The sequence below is a fragment of the Rosa chinensis genome, chromosome 5, assembly GCF_002994745.2.
Source record: "Rosa chinensis cultivar Old Blush chromosome 5, RchiOBHm-V2, whole genome shotgun sequence".
Classification (NCBI taxonomy): Eukaryota; Viridiplantae; Streptophyta; class Magnoliopsida; order Rosales; family Rosaceae; genus Rosa; species Rosa chinensis.
The window spans coordinates 14,008,865-14,034,520 of record NC_037092.1 but is presented as its reverse complement, the minus strand read 5'-3'; the positions used below and the strand labels follow the sequence as shown (position 1 = coordinate 14,034,520).

General features: G+C 37.5%; 1 protein-coding gene and 1 pseudogene across 1 annotated transcript; both read right to left on the bottom strand.

Moving 5' to 3' along the window:
- Nucleotides 1-6,157: 6,157 nt before the first annotated feature.
- Nucleotides 6,158-10,729, bottom strand: LOC112203203 (annotated as a pseudogene).
- A 3,245-nt stretch (nucleotides 10,730-13,974) lies between these two features.
- LOC112165463 (putative E3 ubiquitin-protein ligase LIN-1) lies at nucleotides 13,975-18,225 on the bottom strand. Its single transcript, XM_024301972.2, has 7 exons — nucleotides 16,867-18,225; nucleotides 16,592-16,748; nucleotides 15,497-16,476; nucleotides 15,260-15,407; nucleotides 14,826-15,065; nucleotides 14,407-14,716; nucleotides 13,975-14,317 (listed from the first exon to the last, which is right to left on the bottom strand). Exons 1-7 carry the CDS (start codon nucleotides 17,925-17,927, stop codon nucleotides 14,190-14,192), a joined length of 3,024 nt encoding a protein of 1,007 aa, XP_024157740.1. The 5' UTR covers nucleotides 17,928-18,225; the 3' UTR covers nucleotides 13,975-14,189.
- Between the last annotated feature and the right edge of the window lie 7,431 nt (nucleotides 18,226-25,656).

The window sequence follows — 25,656 nt, the reverse complement described above, 5'->3', positions numbered from 1 at the left end:
CAGAAGCATTTAAAGAAAAAAAAAAAAACAGGTTAATGGTGAATATTAAATGAGGCTGAGTCAGAAGCTCAAATCAAGCCCAAAGTCACAATAACAAATCCGAGCCAGAAGCTCAAGCCCAAGTTGCAAGACCAGAACAGAAGCTCACCACATGTTGTCATGACAAAAATTATGAATCTTCTCAAACTAGGATCATCCAGTTGGATGCGATGTCTAGGCAAGGTTCAGATGAGGCTCTGTACTTAAGTAAGCCTCGCTCCACCTAAACCTCATCCTTCCTTATCTGGTCATATTCAATTGGAGTTACCGAAAGGGTTGAGTAATAACTTTTCATTCCTTGGCAGACCAGTTTGAGCCCAGCAGGCCCACTCTCCCTCAGCAGGACCTAGCAGTCCAGTAGGTCTCACACACCATTTAACTTACGCATGAAAGCCCGGGTCACAAGCCCGCAGACTAAGCCCGATAGGCTTCACTATCAAGCCCACTCCTTCTTTGGTCCAGCAAAATCAAAAATAAAAGGAAAAATGATTTCATATTGTAAATAGATTCACCATATTTAATATGTGTAATTAATTGCCAGAAGCATTTATTCACATAATTGTGTGATAATTAATCTGTTATATTAGTAGCATGCAATTAATATCTCAATTGATTTGTGATTTTTATTTATCCAAATTTGTGAGATTATTTCATTTTGCTCAATTCAATATTATTGTGTTACTTGTCTAAATTTTCGCACTAGAATATATGTGTAGAAAATGCAGGTACCTAATGAACTAGAAGTTCTAAATGAACCAGTAGTTCATACATAAATCGAACTTGTAGTTTCGATAATGTCATTTAAGAAACTTGAAGTTTCCTTCATAAATTCACCACACATGATAAAACCAGTAGATTTTACATGTCTAATCCGATTTTTCATACCATGTTATAGAACCTGAAGTTCTCATTACTTGCTTATGGACGATATTACCCAAAGCACTAATATTATTTGTTTCTTTCCTATAAGAAATGTCAAATCTCAACATGTTTGACTTTGTTGCTTTGGAGGTTTCCGGCAGAAACTATCTAAAGTGGACTCAAGATGTGAAAATTCATCTGACTACAAAGAAAATAAGATCAACAATCGATACTCATGACAATGTCGTCATTGAGGCTTTTAAGGCGAGTGCCATAATGTTCATAAAGAAACATATGGAGAAAGTACTCCAAGTTCAGTATCCGATGAAGAGGATCCACAGACTCTTTGGGTCGCTCTGGAAGAGTACTTTAACCACCAAATGACCATTTTCTTGCCTGAAGCAAGACATGATTAGCAAGATATTGAACAAGCCCATTTGCCCAAAAGAATACAAGGAGAGGCACTTTACTAATTCTTAGAATTGATCACTATCTTGTTGCTCACTGAAATGAACAACAACCTCCTGTTGAAGAATGATCATGCCAAGCCCATCGGTACCTAAGCAACACTTTTGCTTGAAGCAAATGATGTTACTCATCGCAAACCTAATTGTGAAAGGAGAAATTGTGGCCGTGGAAGGAAAAAAAAAATCCTATCCTTCGAGACAAGGAAAGAGAGGTGGGCCCATAAATGGCCCATATAACCGCCTCAAAACATGGCCCATGTTATAGTGCCCCTGCCCAACAAGCCAAAGTGGAAAAGAACACTGGTTCGGCCCGCTGCCACCAAAATCAACGTGATCTTTGTTATCAATGTGAAGGCATTGACTGTTGGTCCCGCACCTGTTGTGCAATAGCCGAAGCAGTAAATGAGTATTACGCCAGTCGCGGAACTCGAAATACCAACTTTATTGAAGGGTCATTTTCTATCGATTCCACACTAGAGGGATTTTCAGCTAGTTACTGAACATACCGAGGATTAGAACTCGAACATATGGGTATAATTGGCCCCTTGTGCCATATCTATTTCATCTTAATGAATGAAACATCTTCGGATTTTGGTGATTTATGTTTTCAATTATTTTGGATTATAGAAATGTGGTTATGTTCGAATATATTTAATTCAATAAACTCATTTATACATGTGATCCATTGAATTAAATTTATGAATAGGCATGTCTTGTGGGGAAGTTTGTTGTCTGGTTAAAGTGCTATTACGCACACCATACTCCCAGATCAGAGATATTTTTCAAACTTATGTCTATTCATACCTCTGTGACAACCGTATCAGGCCAATCCAACCTGATAGAGGGTTATGGCAAAACCCACTGTATGTTGTCCAATGGTACTAAACCTACCATTAATGAGGTCTTATAATCTCCACGTTCCAGAAGAATGTTATTGAGTATTAAGGATATTCTAACCAACAGTTACCACGTTGAAACCACTGAGAAAAATGAGTGTAATATCTTTGCATAACCTCCAAGTGTGTGGCCAGAAGCGTACATTGGAGAAAATTGAAATATGTTAGCTAGAAGCTAACTAATTCAAGTAACTACTTGCTATGGCATGACCGTTTGGGACACCCAGGTCACAATATGATGCACCGTATCCTCAACTCATTGCAGGTGCATCCCCTTCTGAATAAATAAGGGTCTTGTATATAATGACACACTATGCCATACTCATTAAGAATATTTCATACTAGACCATCATATGCAAATACTAGTACATACACCACCATTTTTCTGCACAAAATGCAAGGGAAATTTGTGGACATATCCAACCACCATGTGGACCAGTTAAATATTAATGGTTTTGGTTGATGTATTGACAAAGTGATCACATGTTACACTATTGTCCACAAGAAAACGCTGTTTTTGCTAAACTCTCACCCAGATCATGAAATTAAGGGTTCACCACTCGGATTATCCCATAAAGTCTATAAGACTTGATAATACCGGAGAGTTTAAATCGAAGTCTTTTGATGATTATTGCATATCCTTTGGGGTTGATGCTGAACATATAGTTCCCTATGTTCACACCCAAGATGGTCTCGCAAATAGAATCTTGGTAATGCGCACCAAGCTTCTAATTTCTGCATGGGGCTATGCAATCTTGCATGCAACTATGTTGGTCCTGTTGAGGCCCACTGCTACCAACCTTACTCCGCGTTACAGCTGGTGACTGGGTACGAACCTGATGTTTCGCACTTACGCGCATTTGGGTATGCAGTCCTCGTGCCAATTGTGCCGTCACAATATACAAAATTGGGTTCTCAATAAAGGATGGGCATACATGTCGATTATGAGTCTCATCCATTATGTGCTCTTTAGAGCCCTTGACAGGCGATCTCTTTACTGCTAGATTTGCGGATTGTCACTTTGATGAGATAGTCTTCCCGTCGTTAGGGGGAGATAAGAACGTCACCGTTCCTGATGAACGGCGTGAACTAACATGAAATGTCCCCACTATGTTTCATCATGATCCCAGAACCGCACGAAAGTACTGAAGTGCAAACAATTCTAGATCTATAGAGTATAGAATACAATATGCCAGACAGTTTCTCTGATCTAGCTAAAGTGACGAGATCATATATACCTGATGCAAATGTGTCTGCAAGGATAGAAGTCCCTGTAGGATGTGTCGTCCCAGATGGATGAGGTACGACAATGGCGGCTAACCAGTCATATGTCCCTGCCCAGAAGCGAGGTAGACCATTAGGTTCGAAGGATTCTTATCCCCAGAAGAGGGTAAACTTGGCACAAACGAATCCTCTTGACATCGCTATCTCAAACCGATTCATCTCATGAGATAAATCCGGATTATGGGTACGTCCTAGAAGAGACCATGTTGGGGGACGCTCTAACATTTGAACCCATTCTCGAGAATAGAGAAATCTCAGTAAATTTAGTGAGATTTGGAATCGGATTGAGATTATCATCGATGATATATTAGTATTTGGGGTGGCCACCGAAATTATAATAAGCGATGACCTCGAACCTTGCTTTGTTGATCAATATCAACGAAGAGACGACTGGCCAAAAAGGAAATAAGAAATCCAGGTCAAATTAGATTCCTTGACAAAGAAAAAGGTGTTTTGGACCTGTTGTTCCTACACCTCCCCATGTTAAACCTGTAGGATTTAAATGGGTATTTGTAAGGAAGCGCGTAATGAGAAAAACGAGATTGTGATACACAAAGGCTCGTCTAGCGGCGCAAGAATTTTCTCAACGCCCTGTGATTGATTACGAAGAGGCTTATTTTCCCGTAATGGACGTCATAACGTTCCGCTATCTTATCAGTTTGGTAGTTTCTGAAAAACTGAATATGCAGCTTATGAATGTGGTCACAGCTTATCTCTATGGGGATCACGATACAGAGATATACATAAAAGTTCCTGAAGGACCTAATATACCTGATGCAAATAGTTCTAGACCACGGAACATGCTCTTCATTAGTTTTGAGGCCGGCGTTCACTTTATGGATTGAAACAATCCAGACAGAAGTGGTATAACCGTCTAAGTGAATATTTAATCGGGATGAGATATGTGAATAATAAAGTATGCCCATGCGTGTTTATTAAGGAAACAAGTTCCTAGTTTGGAATTGTGGCGGTCTATGTCAATGACATGAATTTGATTGATACTCCTGAAGAGATCAAGGAAACCGCAAAGCACCTGAAGTTGGAATTTGAGATGAAAGGCCTTGGGAGGACAAATTATTGTCTCGACCTGGAGCCCGAGCACAGTGCAGATGAAATTTTGGTCCATCAACCAAATTACATCCAGAAGATGTTAAGATGCTTTAATGAGGATAAAAGCAAGCACACCCTTGGTCGTCTGAAGTCTAAAGAGAACCGTATCGTCCTGCAGATGATAACGAAGAGATATTGGTGCCAGAAGTCCCATATCTAAGTGTAATAGGCGCATTATTGTACTTGGCTCAATGCCCTAGATAGGACATCTCATTCGATGTGAACTTGTTAGCTAGATATAGCTCTGCGCCAACACGCCGTCACTAGAATGGCATAAAAGATATTTTTCGCTACCTTAGAGGTACAACGGATATGGACTTATTCTATCCCTACGCATCAAGGAATGGATCAAACCCCCTTGATCCTCAGAATGATGCTCGCCTTGTTGGATATGCTGATATAGACTATCTATCAGACCCGCACAAGGCACGTTCCCAAACTGGTTATGTTTTTACCATTGGGAATACTGCAATTTCTTGGAGGTCTACCAAATAGACAATTGTTGCTACCTCTTCGAATCATGCTGAGATACTAGCTTTTCACGAAGTATTATGTGAATGTACATGGCTAAAAACCGTTACAAAGCACATGTGGACTGCATTCCACCACTGATGAACCAACCATTATCTATGAGGATAATGCTGCTTACATAGAGCAAATAAAGACGAGTTTCATCAAAGGAGACAACACCAAACATATTGTACTGAAGTTCTCCTTCAATTAGCAAAAATAGGAGCTTCAGAAGATTGAGGTTAAGCAGATTTGATTTGAAGACAATCGTGCAGACCTCTTCACCAAGTCACTACCAAAGTCTACATTCCAGAAGCATGTCCAAGGTATTGGTCTACGTAAACTATCTGAATTACCTAACATGTAATTTTCAGGGGGAGTATCCTGAAGCATACTCATTTGACCATCGTGTACTCTTTTTGTCCTTCGTTCAGGGTTATTTTGTCCCACTGGGTTTTGTTACCTGGCAAGGTTTTGACGAGGCACATCTTTAGCATGGTTAGCCCACTTACTGCATCCAGAAGATGCTTTGATTTGACATATATGCATTTGCTCATCTTTTCCTTTCGACCACAGGTTTCTCCCACTGGGTTTACCTGGCAAAGTTTTGGTGTAGCAACTCTAAAGCATCCCTCTCATAGACATACTACCTACTTATGGTGCTGATAAGAAGACTCCACCTATCTCTAAAGCTGTGATACTGCTAATCCACACTCAAGCGCGCTGTGCTCTTTTTCTCCTTCGACCAAGGTTGTTTTTTCCGACAGGTTTTTTTTTATTATTTGGCAAGGTTTTTGACGAGGCAACTTAGAAGCGCATAGCAGGGGCAACACTATTGACATGGAATATCCAAGGGGAAGTGTTGTAAATATTAATGTGGCTATTCATGTAATAGCAATTAGTGTTGCGTGATATACGCCAATTAAGATTGATTGGTGATTAATAGAATATAATTAGCAATTCATTGATTGTAATCAGACGAGTGATTGATGTAATCGTTGAATAATTACCTTTTGTAAACCTGAGGTACTCCTATATAAACCTCATTGTGAGATGAATAGAATCACTCCATTTCTCTCTTCTCTCAAACTCTCGTACTTTTCATTTTACAACAATAGAAAACCTGGTCAATTTTGGCTTCCTTCTCACCAACAACTAGAACGTAGTTGTATTGTGCCACCTGAGCTTCTCGCACCTGCAGGAACAAAAACAATCAGTGAACCCAAAACACAGCTAGGACTCATTACAGAATTGACACTGGTGAAGTTAGATTACATCTTAGTATCAGAATTTTCGATGTAAAAGTTTTGACGCAGAGAAAAAAACTATTGAAAGCATACCTTTTTACTCACGGATCTATCACTTGTGTCAACATCAACATGATAACCAGCGAGACGAATCCGTTCCTGAACCTACAAAAACACTACAGTTTATAATCTATGACTTCAGTAGTTAAAAATTGAGCAATATACTTCAATTTGGTGAGCTATCAAACAGAAAGTGCTTCTTAGACTACTCTTTGTGATATGTGAAGGCTTTTTATATTTGGCTTTATAATTTTACGATATCCAAAAACAGTGACAAAAGCTAAGGATGCTGCAAAAACATACCTGTAGAGCATAAGCCTCGGATTTCTCTGAGACGGGGCAAACAATTGCCTGACGTGGACTAAGCCAGAAGGGCCATTTTCCTTTGTAGTACTGCTCCAAAAGTATACCAAAGAAACGCTCAAAGGAGCCGAATACAGCTCTGTGTATCATAACAGGCCTCTCCCTTTGCCTTCTTTACCCTCTGAAGTGTAATGTAGGTCAAACTGCTCATAATCAGGGAGCTAAAAATCAAGCTGTATTGTAGCACACTGAAATTTTTTCTTCAAAGCATTACACACACCAAAATCTATCTTTGGTCCATAAAATGCCCCATCCCCTTCATTTATCTGCCAAGGCTTGCCAAACTCATTTAGTGCTTCTGTAAGAATTGCCTCGGCTTTATCCCATGTTGCTCGTTCTCCATGGTAACTTTCTGGCCTTGTTGATAGCTCCACATCAAAAGAGAGACCAAAAATGTCATAGGTATACTTGATGAAGTCGAGGACACCCTTGAGTTCATCTTTCAGTTGGGACTCCCTACAAAATATATGAGCATCATCCTGCACGAGTCAATCCATCTAGTGCACCACTGACCTCATTTCGATGCAGCACCCCAAATTCAGCCATCCGAAGAGGAAGTTCTCTATAAGAACGAGGCCTATGTCGAAACTCTTCACAGTGACCAGGACAGTTCATTGGCTTCAAACCATATTCTTCTTTCTCAATCTCTAAAAGAAACATATTCTGTTTGTAGTGTCCTGCATGCTTAGATTTTTCGAACAAATCCATTTTGAATATGTTTGGTGTTATAACCTCCTGATATCCTCTTTCCAAATATTCATTTTCCATGAACTGCATTAATTTCTTATAAATCCGAGCTCCGTTGGGGGTGAAGAACCAACTTCCCGGGCTATATGGGTGACAAAATATGAGCTCCTGTGATTTACCCAACAACCTATGGTCATATTTTTTTGCTTCTTCCTGCTGCTTGATATATGCCTACAAAAAAATGAAATGATCAAGATTAATTCCAGTTCAATGCTCAGCTATATGTAGGCATGTCGCAATGGCCTAGTTACTGTAGCTTTCTATAACAGTTCACATCCTGACCTCTACTAATATGAAAGATCAAAAACAGAATCTCACCTGCAAAAGTTTTTTATCCGGATATGATATTCCATAAACTCGCTGCAGACTTTCGCGATCTTTATTTCCCCTCCAGTAGGCTGAAGAAGCCTGGAATTGCAAATTCATCAGTTAAAAATATACACACAATGTATACAATCAATACAACCTAAAGCTTTAGCATACCTTCAAACATCTAAATGCTTTGACAAAGGATGTATTTGGTATATGAGGTCCACGGCACAAGTCCACCAAGTTGCCACATCTGTATACATAGCCTTATCTACAGGAAGCTCATTGATGATCTCAATCTGATTAGTAGTGCAAACCAAAAACATATTTGAATTTATTTGAAATGAGGATATAATATATATTAAAGTAGCCGAACATAAACTTTTGCCTTGGAGAAAACAACCATGTAGCTTCATTTACCTTGAATTTGTTATCAGAGAAAATCTCGAGGGCCTGTTCCATTGATACTTCAATGCGCTCAAAGCACTGTTTGGCCTGGATGAAAACATGCAATTACCTCTGATTTTCAACAAGAAATAGCAAAATGTGAAAACATCTAATCTGATTTACAATCAATCAGGAGCAACAATTCCTCCATACAACAAGTATACATTCACACTTAACATTCAACATTTGCTAAAGAGCATAAACAATACCTTAACAGCCTTCTCTGCCTCTGATTCAATTTTCTTTAAGTGCTCATCATTCAAGCCCAAACTGCCATAGTATGCATCATAGTAGAAACCCTGATATTGAATAATCATTAACGAATCAAATGAACGATCAGACCTTAATTTCCTTGGTATAGAGATAGTCTCAGCATTTAACTAATAAATTACACATTAGACATTAAACATATAACATATAAATCAAACCTCTTCTTTTGTTGTGCAGGGACCAATACAGAGCTTGCATCCATACTTGGCCTCAAGTGCCTGCAACCATATCAGACCATTGATAGATCTATAAACCAAAATTTTGATAACAATTTATCCCCAATTCCCAAAAGAAAAAATTTGACTTGTTACCTGTCCAAGAATATGAGCACTAGAGTACCAGAAGGTGTCACGGCCTTTGTTGTCTTCAAATGTAAATATCTTAAGCTCACAGTCACGCTCCAAAGGCCTTGCCATGTCCCATAGAGTCCCACTGACCTCAGCAATCAAAGCTTTCGAAGCCAAACTCTTCGAAATCTCCTCAGCAATTTCCAAAGGGGAAGTTATCCACTTCTTCCCCTCCATCACCTGCCCATCCCGCAATGAAATCCTTAAAAAAAAAAAAAAAAAACCCCAAGTGAGTGATTCAAAAAAAAAAAACAAATGCATACAAAAGAAAACCTCTACTATATTTCCGAGTATGAAATGGTATGAACTTTTCAACTTCACCTGATATTGTAAGTATATTGGGCTATTACCATTCAACACATGTTTTTCCCATGGTCACAAGGAGAACAGAAGGTGCAGTGGATTGGGAGAATAATTCTCCCGCCTTCCCGGTGGTTCAAGGAAATAAAAAGGAAGATTGCAGAACCGGATCATGGAGAGAAGATCAAGGAGAATCGCCTCACTGATCTTAAGTTAAAGATGGTATTCATTCCATATCATTTTGCATGATTCTAAATTGAGATGCATATCGGTTAGATTGATTTGATATTCTCATCTGCATTAAAAGGTTTTTCAACATGCATATCAATTTGAGATATTGACTGATTATGGTTAGAAAAGATTCGATTGCATATTCAAAACTGTTTTAAAACATTTCCATGTTTATCTTGTTTTGGTGACAAGAAGAGATTTGATTGAGGTGGAGTTTTGCTCCTCTATAAAAGGTCCCCTAAACTGCACTGTGTAGTCAGAGTTTTTGAGCGTTAAGCTTCTTTGATTGTTTCATGTGTTGCATAGTCTTCACAAACTGATTTCTGGAAAAACTCTCTTTCATATTTACTTTCCCTATTCACTGCATTCTTTCTCACATATCATACTTGAGATCAATGAGTCCTTGATACAAGGAGAAAGGGAAAGATTGATTTGTTGAAGCTTACCAAACATTGAGAGATTTGAGTTTGCAGTATAGGCTTTTCAAATTGTATACAAGTTAGCTGTGTTGCTAGTAACGTACTTGTGTTGAATACTACGACTTGTGATCTGTAACAATTTGATTTAATAGTGGATTTGTTCCTCGTGTTGGCTACGTTAAAAGCCACTCAGTGAAGTTTCCTCAGTGGTGAGGTTTACACTGCGTCAGCAATTGTTGTGGTCTTCTTAATTGTGTTGTTTAATTACAAAGCCTGGATTGTTATTCAAATACATAGAATTACTGTTCCATCAGGTGTTTTCAGATATACCAGTTAAAAATTCAAAATATAGAGTATCATATACTCTAAAACATACTAGAATTTACCCTTGATGGATTCCGGGGGAAGAGACTGAATGTGGGCCTTTTTTTGGGCCTGGATGGACTTGAAAAGTTTGATTCTTTTGGGGATAACGGACTCCATGGTGGCCTCATCTTTAGGTTGGGAAACCATGGCGGTGAGTGGTGGTGGTTGCACATCGTTTTTGGGCCGATCCACCACGGAAGTTACAGGTTGTGGCTGATCAGAGAGTACTGCGATTCGATCTTTTCAACCTCTGGCTCTTCCGAAGAAGTAGCCTCCTAAAGTACCAATTATGATGAAAAAAACTGATAAAGCTGGGATCAACACCTCCATATGCATAATCACTGGAGTTAATACTTGAGAGGAAGAAGAGACTTTTTTTCTCGGAGCGAGGAAACTCAAAACAGTTGAACCACCTGATTTCGTTGAGAGAAGCCTTTTATAATAGGCACTGCGATTCCTAACTAGGAGGGGAAATTACATGGGAGCCACCACATAAAAAATATATATATATATGCGCCAATTACTTGAGACCCAAGAAAACTTACTTGGAACCCAAGAAAACCAGATGAGGAAAGGTTTCTATAACCTTTTTTTATTATTTTTTATCAGTATTAACCAGGAAATCAATCTTGGAAGGTTAGGCCGGAGTTTAGTATTAGATATTATTAAATTTACTGAACGTAATTATGGATATATATATATATAGAATAAAATACCAAATGAATTATAACATGCTGGTTATTTGAATACCTTGATTCAAATGTGGGCTCCTGCCACTGTTATCATTGGTCTTCTTCAGGCTTTATATATGCAAAGTTTGGAAGGTAGATACAAACTAGCTGGAACCATCTAGTTACAAAAGATGACGATTTATATCATCAGAAAGGAATCATTAGGATCTTTTGGATTCGTACAATCATGGAGTGAGGTCCTTATACGTAGGCCAAATGTACTTGGTAGATCTAGTAGAATTCTATTTACCGGAGGTCCTTTCCGATCCTTAGATTGCAAGTTCAATTAATTGTGGGGCAAGTTAATAGTTCCTTTTTACTTGTTTCTTCGTACAATTGGCTTATCTGGGTGAGGCATGTGACCAGTTTGCCAAAAGGTAAGGGAAGTAGTCCAGTTTGCCAAAAGGTGAGGGAAGTAGTCCTGCAATGGTGGGGTGAAGGGGACCATGAAATTTTTGGTAGGTTCGATAATATATATAAGCTTGAATACAGTAGAGAAATTGTCGTGTGTTAGTTGGCATTTGCTGTTGGAAATAGAATAGACTGTTGTACATACACTTTTGCCGACCAACGTTTCGTTGGTACCGGTTAGTAGCTCAATTCCAACCCCTCTCTCGCTCGCCACTTAATCTAACCCTACGGCTAAATTATGTTGCACCAATACTATCCGGCACCTAGCCTATGGCCAGATTGAGAATGTCCATTAGATCAACAAACATATATAAGACCTGCTCAAGTAGTGCTGGAACCCCTTTGAGAGTGCTCGAATTATTTCGAGTAGTGGTCGAACCCCTTGAGTGGTAGAAATTTTATTTCTCTACAAAATGACAAAAGAAAATATAACTGATAAGTGAGTGACTCTTACCCGATTGTACCGAGGTCTTTTGTGTTAAAACTCAATACCTAATAGGTGGTTAAGTTGGGACAGTATCGGTACAATGGTGAGCCACGGGTCACGCTTGTCGCTGTTTAACACAACATGCCTAAGAGTGTGTTTGGATAAGGGAAAAAATGATGGAATTTAATTGAAAGTGAGGATTTCATAATTCCTAAAACCAATTCCCTCGTTTGGCATTATCACATTAGAAATTTTAAATTTCTCTGTGGAAAAAAACGAAGCAATTCGTTATTTAAATTCCTCACTTCAATTTCCACCAAAATAGGAGTCATTTACGAATTCTTTTGCAATATTCAATTTTTATTTCCAAAACAAAATTTTTTTCTATTTTATCTTTTTATTTGTTTTAAACTTTCTTAATTTATTACACATTTCAAATCCTAAATAGATGCAACCAAACAATAGAAATTGCAATTAATGGAATTTTAGATTGATAGAGTTAAAGATTCCATCATTTATAAATTCTTACAAATTTTATAATTTTCTCATCTAAACGCACCGTAAAAGTTTTTAGCAAATGATATGCTAGATTTTTGTTGTGTTAAAAAAAATGTATTCATAATTTCATATGATTACAGGCCAGGCCTTGATTCCGATGTGGACTCCTGCTACTACTGGCCTACTGCTGTCATTGGTGTTTTTCAGGCTTCGTTTATGCAAAGCTTAGAAGGTGGGGGTACAAATTACAATCATCTGTGTAAGTACAAAAGATGAAAAGATGACGATTATATATAATCAGAAAGGATGAATCATTAGGATATCTTTTGGATCGATCCTTTACAGTTATAGGGTTAGGTCCCTCACTGTACCTTGTAGATCTACTGGAATTGTATTTACTGGTGGTCCTCTCCTTAGATTCCTGTAAGTTGAATTAGTTGTGGTGCAAGTTTATAGTTTCTTCAACTTCTATCTTGCACTTGGCTTATCTGGGTGAGGCATGTGACCAGTTTGGCAAAAGTTGAAGGGAAGTAGTCCTGTAATGGTGGGGTGAAGGGGACCATGAAAATTGTTTGCAGGTTATCTTCAGAATTATATAAGCTTTGAATAGAGATTGCTGTTTCTGTTAGTTGTCATTTGCTGTTGGTTTCCAATTGGAGATGACCCCTTTTGTCATATATACAAGGCAAGTGACAGCAACATGTCAAGAACTCAATAAGCTAGATAGTTAGCTCTGCTGTTTGTTTGTAAATGGATTCAGAGTAAACTTACCAAGAAACTGCATTAGTCTGGAAGTACAGTGGCTGGTTGGATTTCAGATAAAAGTTTTTTTTTTTTTTGAGCTGAGGAATTGTATGGATGGGAATGACAGGTCACTGTAGCCAAGAAATCTACAATCATTGTAAGTTTTGACGAAGGTTGGATGTTGACCACTCTTAAGAGCAAGTTTACCCGTTGGGTCACTAGGTCACCCACTATTCACTACTTTTTAGTGTTAATTTCACCATCTGGGTCACGGGCACAGTGTATTTCGTGCCCTGCGTCACCCTGTACAGTGTTCTGGGTCACCATGGTGACCTACACAGTGTATTTCGTGCCCTGGGTCACGGGCACAGTGTATTTTGTGACCTAGAGAATGAAAATATACACTAAAAAGCAGTGAATAGTAAGTGATCTGGTGACCCAACGGGTGAACTTGCTCTAAAGGGGGAAGAGATGGGTAAATGGTTTGTGTGGGATTAACTCGCTATATTTGGAATTAATCCGAAAAATTGGAAAGGGTGGAGATATTCATACAGATTCTTGGTGAGGAATTCTACATTCACAGTAGTCCTCTCATGGGTTGTGAACTTGAACTAGACACCATTATTTGGGGGATATGGATCACATATGGACCAACATTGGACCTAAAATGTTAAACTTATCAACGCAAAGGCTTAAAATTCCCAATTTGAGATTATGTATCTCAAGAATGATTTAATGTGGATATCATAGATTAAGGTGGGTGTTTATTTTGGGATCTCCATCTGGTGATGGTTCAGATTAGATGAGTGAACTGAATGTCTTCTACTCTTCTCATGTAAGTACATCTGTAGTTTGTATCATAGATCAGGATCTACCCATCAAGAGACTAATCAGAAAACTATTGAACTTTATACACATCCTTCTTTGTTAGCATAATAGTCTTTTGTCCTCAAATATGCTGCTCTATACAAATCAGCTAACAAAGAAATTTGTGGAATACAAACACACTCCTCAAAAGGAATAAAGAAAATTTTCCAACACACTCTACGTACAATTCCAGTACTGCTAATTTAACTGCCTCTGGGGTATTTATTTGATGTGAATTCTAGTCTTCATAATTGCTTGTGATGATTGAAATAAGCTCATTAGCTGTCCATGTCACTAAGGAGAGGTTCTGGAGTTTGCTAAGAACCTCTTTGTCTACTGATGGGAGCATGGGGATGTATTCATCACCTGAAAATTTATCCGATAAGTAAATAAAAATCGATAAATGATTTTTGAAACTAATATATTAGCATTTACTCTTTTGTGGGAAAACATACCTGAACTTTTTACAAGATTCAGTAATGAGTAAGAAGCAAGTACTCTTTCCTCCACATCTTTGTGAAACTTCAGCGACTCGAGCAACTGAGGCACAAGAATTGAGCATGCCATGGACTTCAAATGTTCATCTCCAACTGTACTGAGAAAGCGACTCATCCAGGACAATGTCACAAGGCTCACTCGTGCTAAACTCGGAATGCCATTTGCTATGGAATCCAAAAGGGCCCCCAGTAATTTCTTACTACCGCTTCTAAACAATGCAGTGGCTGCTTTCCTCTGCCAATTTTTTGTTGCTTCTTCGTCTTCATTCTAGTTATTGACAAAATTACAAGAATCATCCTACTGTTAGAACCAAATTATTTTTCAGACCACAAAAAAGGTGTCATTATATGTCGGTTTAGAGTAACAGCAATCTTACTGAGTGTAAAAAACTTTCTTTGAAGTGAAATGAATCCCTTGACCAATAACTGAAACCTGCTTGTTGTAAAAGCCAATGTTCTGTCGATGCCTCTCCTGTGTATGAAAACCAGCCTCCCAACATCAAGAGAGATCTCGCTGATCGTTCTTGGACTTTTTCGTCACATGTTCGACAATCTAAAGCACCTATCATTGCTTCGATGGCTTCTTCTCTATATACACTGCATCTAAAAGGATCTCCCTGCAACAAAACTGCTTCTCCATAATGGAACTATCCAAGATATATGTTGAAGTCTAGAACAAATTTGGTTTCCTTATGTACAGTTTGCTAGCCTAAAATTTGACATAAATTTTGGACAGTTCCAAATTCTAAGTTGAAATAGTTTTTCTCCAGCAGTACTAAGAGCAAGGCATAAAGATTAACAATGGATTTACCATAAGATCAAGTTGTAGCAATATGGCTGCAACTAAGGGGCGCTCTTCTGGTGAAGCTCTCTGCAGATAGACCAATAAAATTTGCATTGTGTTCAAGCCACGGCATCCTTCTTTCAGTCCTTCTAGGATTTGAGTGATCTTCGTTCGTCTGAGAACAATCATTTAGATTATCAGAATATAACTATAACGTCTAAAGAAAACTAGAAGACTGAAAAAACATGCACAATAAATTCATACCTACTAAGGCAGAGTATTTCAATCAATAGAGCAAATGCAGAACAAGTTGAGTTGCTTCCATTTCCGAGTACAATGAGTTCGAGAAGAGAAGGCTTGTTCAGAAAATCAGCCAAGTAGTTTCGACAGCTTCCATCAGCTCGAACACAGCATGAAATGATGGAAGCAACATTATTCCTCTCATGAGTATCCCCTTTCTCAATTTGAGTCACCAGAAGGCTTAAGCCTCCTAGAGAAACCACCTGTCTAGCATTCTCCAAGTTCCGATCTTCATCAAAACCCGTAAGAAGCTGGTCCAAAAGGTACAACGCTGCTTCTTGAGGGCTGCATCGTACGGTGAATAGGGTCTGCAACTGGTCTCCAAACTCGAGTACTCGAAGGACTAGTGCCACCCATTCAAGTGATATCATCTGTTTTGCCTTTGGCATCAACAGGTAAAGCAAAACAGCTGCTTTCAAAAATAGACCACTACTTCTTAGAAGTCTCATGAAGATTTCAAGCTGTGGATCAAAATTCAGTATTATCTTTCTATTCTGCTCATTTCTTGCTACAAATTCAGCTAAAACCGATATTACTAGTTCCAAAATTTCATCATCAGTGGAAGCAAACAACACCTCCAGCATTCCCTGGATAAGAGGTGGCTCGGATAACATGGCTTCAATGACAGGATCACCATGTGAGTCCAACCAAGCTTTGGTAATTGCACGAACTGCAATTTCGCAATCACTTAGACTATCCGACGAGTAAAGAGTAGTGATTGCACTGCCTAAATTGCTTGAAGGAAGGTGGGAATTGTCTTCTTGTTGAACTGAATTACTCTTAAATATGAGATTCGTATTCAGTAGGCATTCAGCAGGTGCATTCTGGCAGCTAAAGAATCCAAAATAGTCTGATTTCTTTGTCTGATCAGACTCAGGCCATAACTCAGTTTTTGGATTTCTATGACTTCGGCTCGATGACTTTCGTCTATTACTGTCTTCCCTCTGCCAAAAACAGACAATGATAAGTTGATAACAATTTAATGTGAACCTCCACTTGCAGCATTCAACTATTCACTAAAAATAGGAATAGAAAAATAAAAAAATCAGAGTTACCCACATGAACAAAACTGAGACTGTTGTACTTGTCTGCATTAGCTTCATCTTCAAACAGCTTCTCCTCTTCATTTACATCCCAAGAAGCAATTGAAACTCCATTTCGATCATCAAGGTCCACTGACCGCCTTTCGAGTGTGGGGCCAAACACAGCCTGATATCTTTGGTGATTTAGGAAATGATCAATTACACAGTTAATTCACACACAAACTACTACTCACATGAAAAAAAAAAATGAATGTGTGAAATATGATTGAAATGAATCATTGTCATACTTACAAATTTTTGTTCAATGAGGAATGTGAAGCGAAAGAATCGGATGCTCTCCTTCGTCTTGATCTGCTACTTGGTACTGAAGGCAGAGGTATTTCAGGAGCAACAGGAGGAACCTCAGCCCCAAATTTAAGCCACTCTTTGTAGTATTGAGCAAACTTTGTAGTCCCCAAATCCATTTGGTCATTATAGAATTTGGTTAAGGATTTGATTCTCTTCTCCTTCTCAAATGAGTGTGAAACAACCTCAATCTCCTTGGTATACCATATCTTCAGATGAAGAAGATGTGGAAGTAAGAAATGTTCCCATAGATCAGGAAGCAAATGGGTTCTTGCTAAAAATGGTGAATCACAGAAAACTTGAAGCAAATGCTTAGCAGAAACCAAATCATTTCTCTCAAGCTTGTGAACAATTGCCAAGTAGAGCTGAGCACAAGCAGAGAGATTTGAATTGGGTATACCACAAGTCGAAGCATTCATCTTGGACTTATTGGCATCCAGAGAAGCAACAACACTGCTCAAATTCCCAATGCATTTTCTCATTGCTTTCGTCGAAAAAACTGGATTCTCCACCAACTTGTTAACATTTTCAACACCTGATTCCAAAGTCTCAAGTACTCCACTATCCGAATCTCTTTTCTTCCTCGCCAAACAAGCCCTACACTTCTCCTCAATCCCTTCTCTAAACTCCTCGTCCTTTATATAACGACCCGCATATCCGCTGAGAATAGAAACCACAGCTTTAGTGGCAACTTCATCAAGCGCCGCAGGCTCTGTTCTTCTCGAACTACTTTCCGAGACCACCGTCTTGGAATTCGACCTCTCTGAAGTAGAACTCACTCTTCTAGACGACCCTTTTCGCATAACAGAGTTTTGAGCCTTGTGCTTGGAGAAGTCGTAGCTTTTTCGATCGTGGCAGATGTGTATAGGCAACAAAGCCAGAGACTCATCTGGAGCAACTCTGTACTTCACTGGTTTTTTGGTTTTGGCGACGAACATGTTGTTGTTGTTGTTCCTGCGTTGATGTGCTTCTTCTGTAAGCAACTCTCGTAAGGAAGAAGCAGCCATGGCTTTTCTGGGTGGATATGAATGATAGGTTTGGGTTTGAAGCAGAGAATTGTTTGTGGAAAAGCTTCACTGACATTCTCTTCAAAACCCAAAAGCTACAAAAAAGACAGCTATTGACGATAGAGGAGGAACAAGAAGAAGACTCGAGAGTAGGACATGGAAATGAGGACAAGGAATTTGGGTTGGCTGATTCCTTTTAGCCTTTTGAGATTTTAACCACCTTGGTGGACGTTGAACCGGTGAGCCGGTTCGGTTGTGGACCGGGTTGTAGATGGTTTCCATGAGAGATGGGTTTGTTTGATTGAGGACCTTGTCCAGATGATTTACCACCAAAATATGAAACAAGAAGAGCAGCATATTTTGGAAGTTGGAACATGTGAAGGGTGCTTGTTTGAGTTGGGACACACAATTATTCACGTACTAATTCAAATCTTGAATAATCGCTTATAGGGAAAAAACAAAATCATGAAATTAATAGATGATTAGGGAATCATAATTGATCATTAAACAAATCAAGTGTTCATATGATATAGCTAATGGAAGATTCAAAAGTATATCATTTTTAGGGACGGGAAAAAGAATTTGTTGAAGATTGACAAACAACTTATTTTTTTAAAAAAAAAATTTGAAGAGAAATAAATCTTATTGTGTTTTTAGATATTTTATAATCAACTATATTACTCTAATATTCGAATGACGACACTCAATAGTTACTTCTCGATGTATATGACAATGAAATTAATCAAATTTGCTCAAAATGCCTATATGCATCTATTAAATTACTTAATTTTGTAAATGACACTTGATGCTACTTCTACAGTTCTACTACAATTAGCGGCTAATTAACACATTCATTTATGCATCCATTATATGAGCAAGTACGACCTAAAATTGTGGTATTCTAGCACTCTGGCTAGTAGATCTCTTCACAAAGAGAAAATTGTGTCTCTCGCTATCTAGTAGAAATCTGAGGATTTATGTTTGACCTTTGAACAACGATAAGATGATCTTGCACATTCATATATTCCACAGTACCTAGAGATAGAGCTCGTCAATGTCACATGCACAAGTCACGGAAGAAAGACTTAATTAATTATAAATTACCTTTCAGACCAAAAAAATATATTATAAATTACCTGGAATGAAAGAAACAAAATAAGAGCGACAAAGCTACATGAGAGAGAGGGAGAGAGAGAGAGAGAGCCCAAAGCTCACGACGGTTTTGCGGTTTTGTTTGTTGTCTCTGGTGTAGTCTTTTCTCTTCTCCTCCTCTCATTTCTCGATGTACTTCACCTCTATCTCAAGCTAGCTAGTTTCTCTCCATTCTGTCTTGTTCTTTGTTTAGGTTAACTCAATTACCCTGCTTTTTTGTTCTTATCTAATTGGCTACTGTAATCTTCCAAATTTTTACTTTGTCTGAGCCGGCTTGTCCCTGCGGTACTTTTCTGGGGTTCAGACTCGCCCATGCATAGAGCTCGCGGCCGGTTTAGGTCAATCATGCACAGCCGTTAGGAGGTATCCGGTTTTGTTAGGTTGTGAATGAAAGTTTCCGAGTAGGCCGGGGGAGACTATGGAGCTGTGTAAGCATAATTTGCCCAGAAGAAAATGTCAAACTGCATGTCCAAGCATAAAACCAACCCTTAATTGGCTAACTAGTTGTAGATTAAGAACTTTTTTGTAGGGAAAGATAAGCTCGATCACTCCTTTTATTTTGCGTAACTACTCTTGATTTAGCCTATTTGATTTAATTTGTCGAACACCTAAAAATATTTTTTTTGCAAGTTCATTACACCCTCAACGTTAATTTGTATATGCATAGCTTACAACTTCTACGGTTCATCAAGTCTTCACCTCAACCACCTTAATCCACCCTATTGTATATATGTGATGACATCAACCCCTATACAAGTACAACTGTTTAGATATGGAGTGTTATTTTAGAAAGTCTCAATGAATTTAGCAATGAATCACTTACTTATCTATATTTATTATTTATATTTTACACTGTGAGTGCGAGACAAATTTTTAATTTTAATATTCTCGGTTTGCATAGAATCACGTGCATTTGTTTGACTCATGTTATTATTTAAATGTATTCTTACAAATATTCTTTCCATATTTTAAAGAAAAATCGAAAAACGAATGAAACAATAGATGAATTTAAAACCGTATAAAAGAGGCGGCAAACGATTAACTTCATTAGAACCCTTAGTAACTAATCCCTAATCCTATACATATAAAGATGAACTGATGACAAAGATAAGATCTAATTAATGAGAAGAAGAACCATGTTATGGATACCTAATATGATGTTGATGACCCAAATCATGAGGTGTAAAATCACATGCAAACTTTCTTATAGTGAGCTACTCAATGTCCACAAAAAAGACATATTTTTTCATGTTGTGTTGGTCCATATGTGGTAGCTAAAACGTTACTATATAACTACTTTGTCCACATGTAGCATTTTCCCAGTCGTGCCATGTCGTCTCTTTCCGAGTCCCAATCAAACCCTAGAAAAATAGTGCTATTTTTGTAAGATTACTAGCTTGGACTCTACCCCTGCAACGCGTGAGCAGAATCCGAATCCGAATCCAAATTCAAAGTCAAATTGGGCCTACTGGTTCGACGTAAGCAATAGGGCCTTGAATCGACACGGGTTGCTTTATAGTCCATGAATTTTTTATCGGACAATAAAGTCAGGATTAAGATTTGCTTCATTTTCTTTATCAATTAGGTGCGTGTAATCTGAGAAATTCATTTATGTTTTGGTAAACAGTCACACATGAATGAGTTTTAAAGGATTAACTGGGGATGAGTTGATTTGAATTCTATATCTTTATATTGAATAACTGTTCTTAATTTTTACGTGTTCAATCTAATAATAGCGACATTGGTTGGTCCTAAGCACTCAGAGACCTAGTGCAAAAATTCAAGCGAAGTCTTATATTCATTGCATATTGACTTAAAAAAAAAAAAAAATCAGTATAATAAAGCAAATGTTATGACAAGCTCATTCAACAATATAAAAATGATCCTCAAACAACTAACTAAAAAAATTTCAAATGATGTTGAACATGAGACCATTACTAATCCTAATTATAGATTCATGTCGATAATGAACTTCACAACCTCTATTCAATAGAGAAATAATAATTTTTTAAGACGAAGAAAGGGCCTCTGAATAGGACCGAATAAGGCTCACAAGGGCCGAAAGGGCTTTACATTGTTCTACAAAATATATATATACACACATTATTTTTTTTGGCAAAATGTGGCTAAATGGTTTTATCGTTGGGTAATTTAAGACTTTATTTTTTATTTTTATGAGTAGTTTTATTGAGACCTCCAAATTTTCTCACTTAACCTCCTTGAAACCCACTTTTACCCTTCAACAAAGTGAAAAGGAAAAAAAAAATTAAAAAAATAGCTCACATGATCTCAACCAATTGATTCAATCTTCCCAGAGTTCTTGAGTGCAGCACCATGTCTTCTTCTTTTTTCATCTCCTCCATCTCAAACTTAAGAATGCATAATCCGATTGCAAACTTTGTTTTGTCATAAATTTGGGTAAACAATGATGATGAAAAGAAGATATATAACACTATATGTTTTCATTCCTACGAAGAACAGATGAATCTGGAGAAATTTTGTTTATCAAATCTGTCCCATAATTAAAAAGGACCAAGAATGATATGAGTAAATTTTTCTTTCACAAAAATGAAATCAATTAATTATCTTTTGATGATACATAGCAATTTTTTATAATCCAAGATGATAAATACCAATCTCTGAAGAACTTAACTATAGTCAATTCATTGATTAGCAACGTGTTGAGCAATAGGAAAAGTTTTTTAGCATACAATTGTATTGGAAAAGTTTTAAGTTGGATGCAACCGATGGTGGTAGGGTTAAGTTAACCTTTGTTCTTTTTTTAATTTATTATTCTTAAGAAAATAAAATTTGAAGGGTAATTTTGAGAGTTTGAGGAGAAAAAATTTGACCTCCCTTCAATGAGAAAACTTGGAAGTCCCAACAAAATTCTCTTTTTTATTGACCTTTTTTTTTTTTTTTTTTTTGATCAAAGAGAAATTTTATTAACTCCAAAGAATGCATCAATATGGGGACCTATTTAATGTATACATTTTTATGAAATTATCTTAATAACATTTATAAATATTAATTAGGGTAGTTATTTACAATTATATAGGGCTGGATTCGGTTGAATACCGAGCATGATTCTCAACAACCGGCTACCGACTGATCGAGGTCGGTTTCTCAAATTTGCAACCAAAACCGAACCTCCGGAAGTGGTTGGCGAAGAATCGGTATACCGGAATTTCGGTTGGAGATCGGTGTGCCGTAGGATAGTCGGATCTGGAATCGGAAGATGAAGACGCAAGCTTGATTGGTGTTCTATGGAAGAACAACTCAAGATTTTTTACTTCTTGGATTTTGAGAATTGGGGATTTTGGGGTTTTAAATCCAAAACAAGCAGTAGAAGTAGAGGAGAGGAGGAAGACGAAGAAAGAAATGAAGTCTACCAAGTCCCAGAAGAAAGAAGACGAAGAGAGAAGAGGAAGAAAGGGAAGAGAGAAGAAGAAGAAGAAGAAAGAGAAGGAGAAGAAAGAGAAGAAGAAGAAGAAAGAGAATTCGCAATCTGCATTTGATGAAAGATGATTTCCAGAGTTCCTGACTCGTTTTCCAGAGAGGGAGAAAGCGATGGTTTCTCAAAAGATAAGAAACAATGAATGGTTACGTTTTGTTTTAATTTGATAGTAGGAACTAAGAGCAATAAATAAAAAATTTGTGCTGATAATACTAAGATCAAGAGCTGCTCCAGTGGTTGGGATCAGAGGTTGTGTGTTAGAGGTTCAAGGTTCGAACCTTGCCTCTTACCGTTTTGTTTTAATTTGATAGTAGGAACTAAGAGACAATAAATATAAAATTTGTGCATATAATAGTAAGAGGATGAGCTGCTCCAGTGGTTGGGAGCAAACGTGGAGTGTTAGAGGTGCAAGGTTCGAGCCTTGCCTCTTACCGTAGTTTAACCATTTTGGTATATATATTCGATATGCATATGCATATACGATCGGTACGGTATACCGATGGTACACGTATATTCATACTGCAGCCGAGCCGAAGAGACAGCTTCGGTACAGCCTAGCCGAGCTGAATTTCGGTAGGCCGACATTTCGGCCCATAATGGTTCGGGCCGGTTCTATTGCTTCTGCCCAAATTGCCAGCCCTGCAATTATCTCTCTAAATCTCCCAAAATCAATTGTTGTTTAACAAATAAAATAAATATTAAAAAATAGGATTAATTTCAGTTTACCCCCTGAGTTTGGGGGTGTCATCATTTCACTTCCTCTACTTTCAATTTTGAATTTTTACCCCCTAAACTTTTCAATTTCAATCAGTCTTGTCCAATTTTTACTGTTCTGTCCAAATTGGACGTTAAGTTTGACTTTTGAGGGCTAAAATGGTCATTTCAACATAAAAAATTTAAAAAATTTATTTATTTATTTATTTATTTTTTTTGTCTTCAACCTATACACCACAAATTATAATAGGTTTATAAAAACAAAAAAATATTCTAGGTGGTTGAAAGCCGCTAACTGGTCTACGATATTTGTAATATATCTCCGATAAAGTGAAGAATTTTAGAATATATCCCCAATAAAGTGAAGAAATATCTGTAAAAAATAATTTTACACTTATCTGTAAATAAATATCTGTATATTCCCAATAAAGTGAAGAAATATCTGTGTAAAATCATTTTTGGTTTGCGATATTTGTAATATATATCCAATATTTATCTGTAAATAAATATCTGTAAAAAATGATTTTACACAGATATTTCTTCACTTTATTGGGGATATACAGATATTTACTGGATAAAGTGTAAAATCATTTTTTACAGATATTTCTTCACTTTATTGGGGATATATCCTAAAATTCTTCAATTTATTGGATATATATCACAAATATCGTAGACCAAAAATTATTTTACACAGATATTTCTTCACTTTATTAGGGATATACAGATATTTATTTACTATAAAGTGTAAAATTATTTTTTACAAATATTTCTTCACTTTATTTGGGATATATCCTAAATTCTTCACTTTATCGGAGATATGTCACAAATATCGTAGACCAGCGAGCGGCTTTCAACTACCTAGAGTATTTTTTTTGTTTTTATAAACCTATTATAACTTATGGTGTATAGGTGAAACAGAAAGAATGACCATTTTAGCCCTCAAAAGTCAAACTTAACGTCCAATTTGGACTGAACAGTAAAAATTGGACAAGACTGATTGAAATTGAAAAGTTTAGGGGGTAAAAATTTAAAATTGAAAGTAGAGGGGGTGAAATTTCACCCCCAAACCTCAAGGGGGTAAACTGAAATTAATCCTAAAAAATAAATAAAACTTCCTAAATCAATTACAAAATAATTAAGGGATGCTCAGAACATCTTCGCAGCGCTTGCATCTAACCAGGAGGATCTTAGTTCGGAGGGGGCTTTGGTAGATTGAAGCCAAGGTATTATTGAGTTTTTTTCAGTCTTGTAGTTGGGGTTATATCCCTAGGGAGTGTAATAAGGCTGCCCATTGCTCTTTTTTTACCATTTCCTACGTATTGGTGGAGGATGACGCCGGAGTGGCTGAATCCAATCCTAGCTGCTGAGTTAAGTCATTGAGTCTTTAAATGGAGTGCGGTACTCTTCCCTATGGTTGTTATAGGGTTTAATGAGGCCACTATATACTCCTTGATGTAGTCCTCTATTATTGATGAATGAATTCACTTTCAATCAAAAAAATAAAAATAATAATTAAGGGATAAGTTGTATGTGGATAAAAAAAGATGAACAAATTTAGAAAATAGTGCTTCTATTCATATCTCCATTATTTGTATTTGGACCTCCTACAATATTTTTACCACTACACTTCCAATTTTGCCCTTATTGGTTTCTCTCTACGCCTCCCTTCCTACCTCTACTACAAGCTGCTCCATCAACATCTCCATCTGAAGAGATTTTTCAAATGGATAGAGATCATTATCCATGCCTTCATCCCAAGGAGAAAGGGTTCAGAAAGTAACTTATCCCTTACAATGCCGTTGCATTCGGGTTTTTGTATGCTATCAGGGTTTTCGTGGGTTGAAGTAAAACTTGTGCAATCATCATCGTCCTTCAAACTTGTTCCATGCTCCCATGGTATGTGTGCGGCCAAGGGCTTGCCCACATGCATTTTTATAAAAACTGCCCAACCCCATCGTCACCTTGCAGATACAATTACAACATCTATTCTATTTTGTTTCAATCGTTTTGGACAATTTATATATCTATTGCCAATATTGTATTAAACATGTATGAGATCAGTAATGCTTCCTTTCTGTCCTCATGCTACAAGAAAATGACTCTTTTACCGCTCACATTTTACGGTGTGCATTAATGCGTGCCGAAATAGGCACACATTTACGGCGCATTTTCACACAGGCCGTTAATACCCTTTTTGATATGGTCTTTTACGGCGTGCATTAATGCGTGCTGTAATAGACACACATTTACGGCGCATTTTCACGCAGCCGTTAATACCCTTTCTGATATAGTCTTTTACGGCGTGCATTGATGCACGCCGTTAATGTCATTGTTCATTTAGTTTTTTATGGCATGCATTGATGTATGCCGTAAAAGTAAAAGGCCAAAAATTTTCACTAAAGTTTT

Bases quoted from the DNA above. Each gene is read 5' to 3' on its own strand.
- LOC112165463 (XM_024301972.2), bottom strand. From the start codon at position 17,927: ATGGCTGCTTCTTCCTTACGAGAGTTGCTTACAGAAGAAGCACATCAA. The intron at 14,717-14,825 runs GTAAGATTGCTG...GTCAATAACTAG, and splicing joins AAGAAAGTTTTTTACACTCA to AATGAAGACGAAGAAGCAAC. The intron at 14,318-14,406 runs GTATGTTTTCCC...ATAAATTTTCAG, and splicing joins GAATCTTGTAAAAAGTTCAG to GTGATGAATACATCCCCATG.